The sequence below is a fragment of the Poecilia reticulata genome, linkage group LG14 (assembly GCF_000633615.1).
Source record: "Poecilia reticulata strain Guanapo linkage group LG14, Guppy_female_1.0+MT, whole genome shotgun sequence".
NCBI lineage: Eukaryota > Metazoa > Chordata > Actinopteri > Cyprinodontiformes > Poeciliidae > Poecilia > Poecilia reticulata.
The window spans coordinates 9,919,861-9,927,743 of NC_024344.1; the positions used below are offsets into that span (position 1 = coordinate 9,919,861).

The 7,883-nt window shown below is 38.8% G+C and overlaps 2 protein-coding genes across 3 annotated transcripts in view; one reads left to right on the forward strand and one right to left on the reverse strand.

Moving 5' to 3' along the window:
- Window positions 1-418: 418 nt before the first annotated feature.
- Window positions 419-6,646, reverse strand: mogat3b (monoacylglycerol O-acyltransferase 3b). Its single transcript, XM_008427638.2, has 8 exons — window positions 4,808-6,646; window positions 4,262-4,352; window positions 4,002-4,109; window positions 3,586-3,656; window positions 2,409-2,613; window positions 1,595-1,769; window positions 1,317-1,501; window positions 419-1,235 (listed from the first exon to the last, which is right to left on the reverse strand). The coding sequence occupies exons 2-8, from the start codon at window positions 4,341-4,343 to the stop codon at window positions 1,081-1,083; spliced, it is 981 nt and encodes a 326-aa protein (XP_008425860.1). The 5' UTR covers window positions 4,344-4,352; window positions 4,808-6,646; the 3' UTR covers window positions 419-1,080.
- Window positions 1,719-7,883, forward strand: part of nyap1 (neuronal tyrosine phosphorylated phosphoinositide-3-kinase adaptor 1) — a 45,954-nt gene continuing 39,789 nt past the window's right edge. The window contains exon 1 of one of the 2 annotated variants that reach the window (XM_017308634.1): window positions 1,719-1,830. In XM_017308634.1, the coding sequence (XP_017164123.1) occupies window positions 1,811-1,830 (20 nt within the window). In that variant the 5' untranslated portion in view covers window positions 1,719-1,810. Of the gene's footprint in view, window positions 1,831-6,846; window positions 7,006-7,883 lie in introns of those variants that run through there. The other variant, XM_008427633.2, reaches the window with a different exon arrangement.

Here is a 7,883-nt window from a genome sequence, read left to right on the forward strand (position 1 = left end):
GTCCTCATAATAGTTCAAAATGGTTGTACTTTTGTAAATAAGTGCATCAGAAATGTACAAACTTCAGTTTAGTTATGAAAAAAACTTTTCACTGCAACATGTGAAACATTTTCACTTGTCATAGTGAAACAAGTGAATAATACAAATTATTTTGTATTTGTGTTAATTGAAAATGCAAATTAATTTTTTGTATTTTCCCCCCAAAATAATTTTTTTAATCTTAATTGCCTGAATTTTGGTGCATAGAAGCCTCCACACAGCACGGTGCCACTACTGTTTACATTTTGATTCAATGTAATTATGAAATAAAAATTACTTTTTCAATTTTTGAGCTTAAATTTGTTTTTGTCTGCAAATGATAAAATTGAAAAATAAGGCACAAACCACTCAATTTAAAAGAAAATTTGAACCTTGTGGCGATTTTTAAYWTTTTTTWWAATTCCAGCTATGTAGGTCAGGAGTAAATATAAGAAGCACAAATGTCAAATCATGTTGTAAATGTCGTGCCCTATGMRACATTTCGGTAGATCTCAGTGGCCACATATTATCCTCACACTTTATTCATTTAAAGCATTATGATTTATTCAGATCAAATRCAAAAGGAGATGATTTTTTATGATTTCCGAGTCCAAGAACCGTCCTCGTTGCCTTTGAGGTAGATTTATGCGCAATGTAAGGCAACTGTTTACATCACATGAAATGAATAAAAGCTGAATTATTTCCCCACRTTAAAACCAAAACTAGTTTTAATGTGTATGTTTGATTATTGGAGCAGCAGCATGAGAACATAGAGGCCAGTGTTTAAAAAGAACAAAATATTGTAATCACGAGCATAATACTAAATAAATTATACCCTGTTCTCTTTCCAAGTGTGCATCTTCTAATTGTGTATCAACACTTAAAAAAAATAAAAAAATAAGGCTGATTACACCATCCCACTATGTTGCTCTTAAAAGCGCCTTTTCTCTCATTTCCTTGTAATTATCCTCTGAAGTATTCRTGGTCTCTGTCCAGATCTGATCTCCACGCTCCTCTCTAAGAAAAGCAGTGCAAACATAAAGATGCTTTAGCGCGGAAAGTCTAAATGATTTCAAGCTTGTGGCTCTCAGAAAGTCCACAGCTGACTTTGTGTTCATGAAATAACTTGACCAAGGCCTCCATGTAGAGCGTGTGATAGTGATCAACCTGCTCCTCAGTGGGTGTGACGCACTTTGGCACCGGGATCGGACTTCCAACTGAACAGAAACGGAACAAAAAAGGGCTCAGACCGTGTTGRCATCGGCGCTTGTTATTTTGGAGACGGGTGAAACACTCACCGACAGTAGTGACCGGTTTCCTGAAGGGCAGCAGAGCAAAGCGCTCGCCGACAAATAGACACGGAGCGAAACCCATGACGCTTTTAAACAAGTCCTGCAGCCGGCGGCCCAGGCTGCCGTCTGAGAAAATCACCTGCTGAAAGAGTTCGTTCTCCCCAAACGAGTAAACGGGAACCAGATCTGCTCTGTGGAGAGTCAGCACACATTACAGATGGTTTTTCCCACTAGAGAAGTTGTGTTTTCACAGGGGTTTTTTTTTTTCCTGTGTGTGTTCTCACCCATGCTCAAGAGCCGTCCTCACAAAYCCTTTCCTCTGCTTCATGACCACTCTGTTGATTCCAGGAGAAGATGCTAAAGACTCTGCAGCTCCTCCAACCACAATCACCACTGCGTTTCCTTTCCCACTTTTGGAGAGGAGGTGGCCAAGGCTTGGCTTGCTGACCGGACACAGGCCTTCATGCACAAACAAAGCGAGGCCGTCAGCAGGTCATCTAATGGCAGCGAACGATTCAAGGTAAAGTTGAGCAGCATATTTTTTTCCCCCACAGTGACTCAAAAATCTACCGGGTTCTTGCAAGAGTATCTTGGCTTCTTGGACATTTTGTGCCATAAGATTAAAAATAAGAATTTTATTGATAAGTTTGTGTGACAGAAAACCAAGTTGGCCCTTAATTGTGAAGGGAAGGAAAATTGAAAATCTGAAWAGTGTGGTGTGCTTTTGTAATGAGACAACACGTTGTAAAACTACCTTACAACGATTGCTGCAATTCTCTTTAGCTGTGTAAATCTGGAGAACGTTTTTTTGTGCCARGCATTATTGATGTTCAATCAACAATTAGAAGATCGATTTGAAAGTGTCGCTACAGATTTACTTTGACTGGGCCACTTTATGCATGAACATGTTTGGATCCAAGGCACTCCTTTGTAACTCTGGCTGACAGAGGAGGTGGAAAGGTGAATAACGTTCCYTGATCGAGTAAAATTTAATCATCAAACTMCATCCTGGGAAAGAAAAAAAAATCCCACAGCATGACGCTGCCATCTCCATGTATTACTTCATGCTGCTGGTTGCTGTGTAATAGATGTAGATACCTGCGGTCATCAGGTATTCTCTGAAGAGTGGTATCTTGAACAGGCCTGCCAGTATTGCCAGTGTGCTCTTCACTCCGGGAAACGTCTCGGCGAAGCCGCAGCTCTCGGTGCTGAAGCAGGCGAAGGCTCCGGTGCACATGATGCCGTGCGGATGGCTGCCGAGGATGTAGTTTTTATTTGGACTCAGGTCTGCTGTCTTTACCAGCTGAAAATCAAACAAACAAACAAAAAAAAAAAAACTAAAATGTTTTTTCGCCGTTTCTCCGCAAGACCAAACTCACTTGAGTTGTATGTCTGACTGAATGGAGATTAGGGGAAATGATTCAAGCCAACTGGAGAGATTTCACACTGAGAGTTGATGAAAGTATTATGATTAATGGCCACTGGGAGGAATGCTCATTATAGGGACTTTTATCTGATAAATGTATCGTCATATCTGCTGCGATGGAGAAGCAGATAATCGCAAGGCTGGAGCTTTGTTATCATAATTAATATGCGCAGATTTCTCATCTCATAAAGGGGATTTTTGAGGGAACTTCTCTGAAAGAACTGGCATTTTGTTAAACATGTGCAAACCAGCATTATGAAAATATGGGATGGATTTTTTTTCCCCAAGTAAAAAAAAAGTGAGTCTTTCAATTTTGGCCCTTATGATCTAAATGTATTTTCCTCTAAATACTTTATTTTGTGGGGATTTTTCTTAAAAAATACCAAAAGAGAACATTTTTGAAACAAACTTTCATTTAATTCATCATCCATTCMGAGAAAATAAAAATTTTCTGAGATTTTATACTTTTTTTTTAAAGAAATATAGAAATCAGTCAGAGATTCCCGTTTTCTGTCATGTTGAAACTCATTCAAAAACTGAACACTTTGTGCTTGTAGAGTAATTTACTCACTCAGATGTACTAGAAATTTTAAATAAAAATGTGATGGGAACAATCAAGTGTAAGATGCGAAGGCAAAGGGAAAACCCCAAATGGATTACAACATTTCAACATGAGGCGTTGAAAGAAGACGTGGAAACAAGGTAAAAAGCTTTGGAGTCTCGACTCTGTTTGAAATATTTTACACATTTTGAATGCAGACAAGCATCAACCAAACATATTCGGTTGGGAAAAGCTATCTAGATCATATGCTGAACGTATTAAACGTGGCAGTGCTGAATTAAACTCACCTTAACTGGAAAATACTCTCTGAACTGCAACCAAACCTTCCACTTCCTCACAAATGCTGTTCTTCTGCCCCCTGGTGGACATATGGAAAGTTGTTGGAGACAGAACCAGCGTTATCGAGACATTAGAAGTCTAGGAGTTCCTCATTATGACAGTAGATGTGTCAGAGTAATTTAAGTGATTTAAAGTAAGCATACAGGCGAAAATGTAATAAAATAAATAAATCTGGTCTGTCAGTTTAGATGGACAGCCATGTTTTCAAATCTTTGTTGTTGTATCTTACTCTGTTTTCACACCCCTGGTGGCTTTTATTAACAATAATCARGCAAAAAGTTATTTTTGACCACAGGAGAGAAAACGGAAGACGTTTACGAAAAAAAAATTATAACTCCCACAAACCCATGTCTATGAATTTTACCTCTTTCTGGAGTTTGCCAGTCATTCACCATCCATATGAAGTAAAGAGTGGGCAGCGGCCACAGAGACGTAAACATAAGAAACACCATCAAGATGATGCAAGCCAGTCCTGCAGAAGCACARTAATCCAGCCATGTTAGCTCCACTTGTTGGGYATTCTATGTGAATGTCTTCATAAAGAGTCGGTAGCACAGTGCTGCTGCTGCTGCTAGATGCAACAAAGAGTTAAAAAAAAARARAGATTGATTAAGAGGGCCTTACCTAAGAACAGAAAGCTTAGCACCCACTGCAGGACGCTTACAGCCTCTAAAAACTCCTTCAGCTGGGTTTTTTCTTTCACCATTCTTGCGACCTAGAAGGTCAGAGCAATAATTTTCACCAATCAATAGCATTTTAAACTTGGCATGAATTCAATACGGTTTATGGGTCTTGGCACCCCATATTTATGCTTGTAGGAATTAATTCAAGATAATAGAAACTATAACAGATCTCTTTATGATTGAAAAATGATTTTCTTTTTCTTTTTTTTTTTTCTTTGGTAAACAGCAGCACAACTTGTGTACCCAGCCYTCCTTGAGGGAGGAAATAAACTCCTGAATGGGTATGGCATTCAGCAGCCTGGTCAAATGACTCGCTCATGAATGAGCTAACAGGCAAACTCGCGCACGATTATTCATTTGGTCACAAATAAAGCTTTTACGAGTCGGGCCGGTCCGACCACAGAGGAGCCCTGGCTAGGTGCCAGCGTGGCAGCGTAAAATACCTTTTATGAGCATTCTGCTTATAGCATAAAAGCCGGTACTTTACCTTACTGGAGTTTATTCCGAGGGTAATTCAAATGGATGAGTGTGCGCTGCTTCCAACCACAGTTCACTACGGTGCACTTTGACCAGATCACCTACTTGTGAGGCTGCTGATAACAAATCCACTCCCCCCCCCGACACTTTGACATGCACGCTGTTTCTGAGATAGAGACGTTGCAGGGATTTATAGTTGGGTACTTTGCATTTTGGATCCTCAGGGCATCATCAGAGGCATGCACTGATTTTATGATTAGATTAGTGGTACTTTACTGTGTTTGAACACCAGAGAGACCAAACAGGCGATCAGAAAGATTACATGGTAACCTATTCAATCYGAAAGAATCCCTGTCACTGTCGACATGCTGTTTTTCTCTAATCTTAAGCTAAGCCTGCTCTTCTTTTAGTATTAGTCTTTACTAACATGTTATAAGTAAGGCTTGCTCTTACTTATAACATGCTTGAGTTTCTGGTGGCTCATACCTGATTTTTTCTAATGTAGGTATAATGAAACTCAGACCATTCAGCTGGTGTGTTCACAAATTGTCAGGAATTACAGGAAGTGAAAGTTTTCCGCCCACTGAAAGAGATTTAAAACTGGAATAGAAGCCAACAGCAGGAAAACAAACTACGCCAGCGTTATAAACAGACTAATAATGTTCCAGTAAGATTTAGTCTCCAGACACGTGAATGTAGAAAATTGTATGCAAATGTGCTCCTTGTTCACATTTCCTGATATATTCATATTTCATGAATATGTACTTTCTGTTATCCTTACCACTTAATATGATCTACAGAAATCCAAAATTCTCCAGCTTTTAAGAGATAAATTTTCATTGAGTTGTTCTCTTTGGGTGACTTTGTTTTTCATTGCACTCTAAGCAAAGTCGAAATGTTCTTCTGCTCTGCCTCTGAATATCTTAACATCACTTTGTTCTCCTCTAAAGAAGGCTGCGATTATTTTAGCAGAAAATGCCTTTAGTTCCTCCACTGGTTTTTTTTTTTATGTTCCTCATTTTACCTTTCAATGTGTGCAATAATTTGTATTGAACTTTTTGTGTTCAACCRGAGAAAGCTGTGATCATGAGTTTGCCTTTTGAGCTACCCCTGATATTTGACGGTTTMTCGATAACGCCAACGCTGTAAACTCCACCTAAAGACGACTTCTAAGAGTAGAAAGTTGGTGTGAACTTATAGAAATGTTTGACAATCCATTATAAATCATATTCTTATGTATCATGCTGGACAATATTAAACATGCTGCTGTGAAGGCGTAAACAGATGTCCTTTTRTTCATGAGTGACTGCTCTGCACCAGGTGGGACATGGGGTCCAAGCACAGATTTTATGCGTAATCTCCTTCTGGCAGTCCACTTGCTCAAAAGTGCACGTTTTCATTTACCTCCATCCATACATACGTTGTGTTCTGGCTAAATATCCCGTCATCGTTCAAACAGGAAATGGCAGAAATTATTAGGCGAAATCCAGCTGTTGACTATATTCCACACATTTTCAGTGAAATTGGGGCGGGGCTTTGGTGAGGCCAGTCAGGAAGTCATCGTTATTTACAATGATTTAACATCCTGTTGTGTTGGAGTTTCAACCATCAGCATCTCCTRCCAGTAAAACAGCCAGAAGTAAGCCTGGGGCTTGTTGATGGCTGGTGCAGYTCAGCTTGCTAAGGGTCAATTAGTTGAGGTGTATGTATAATTTTGATCCCGTATTTTTTTTTGTGTTTTAAAAACATGGGATCGATTTCAAAGACAGTTGAAAATAAATCATTAATAGTGATGACAACCTGGAAACGTCTGACTGACAACTGAGAGGTCGATTTAGCTCATTGATTGGTTCGTGTTTCAGGAAAAGCTTATCTACATCCAGTCTGACATTTTATCATGTTACAACCACAAAGTTCAATCTTACTTCATAAGTCAATATAGACGGATTCATGGGTCATGTGCAGTTTTATTGTGAAAGCCAAAACTTTTAATTGTAGTCTTGTCTGATCACAGCACTTTTTTTGCACTGCCTCCCACTTGTGGTGAACTGCAAGCAGGACTTTCTTTGGCTTTCTTTRAACAGTGGGTTTGTTTTTGAACCTTGTCCGCGTTTGTGAAGCTTAGAGCAACTAATAGTTGTGAGTTGCCATGAACTTCTGGCTACTTCTCACATCRTGGTTCTCCTTGCCCAGACCACAGACTGTCAGGTCTTGGTAGGTTTGTACTTGTGCCGTAGCTTTTCCATTTCCAGGTTATAGATTGAGAAGAACTCTTGAGATGTATTCAATGATTAGGATGATATTTTTTGCTGTCTTTATCTATTATTTGCACTGAATTGTATTTAAAAATATCWGAGTAAAGGGATTTAAATACATMTGCATGCCACTCAAATCGACTTATTTGACGATATTCTCTGAATATATGTTTTCATTCAAATCTTAATTTCTGGTTTTCATTGAAATAAGGGTTTAGTCCCCCTTATGGCAAGATTTCAGATCTGAAAAAAATGAAGGGTCCACTGAACCCCATTGAAAACCTGGTTATTCCACCAAATGTTGATTTCTGAACTCTTCCTGAGTTAAAACATTAGTTCTGTTGTTTCTAAATGAATATGAACTTGTTTTCTTTGCATTATTTGAGGTCTGAAAGCCATGCATCTTTTTTTTAGTTTTTTTAATTTTGACCATTTCTCGTTTAAACGCTAAATTTTCATTTTCATTTTTAAATTTCAAAAACATGTTGTCAGTAGTTCATAGAGTAAAAGAACAATGTTCCTTTTACTCAAACATAAAGCTATAAAGAGTAAAATCAGAGAAACTGATCATTTTAAGTGATCTCTTACTTCCCCCCCCCTCCCCCCCAAGAGCTGTATATATTAGACCATTATTTTCATATCACGTGACATCACAGTGACGGTCCACCAAAATTATCATTTGTAACAATACTGCTTCATTTTATTTATGTTTTTCCACGAAGCACAGAGTTTAAATATAAGCGCAGAGACACGTCGGGTGAATCCGCCGCTATTATTAGTAGAAACACAGCAGCATCTCCCCACAGCTGGACTCAGCGCCCCCTCTGACGC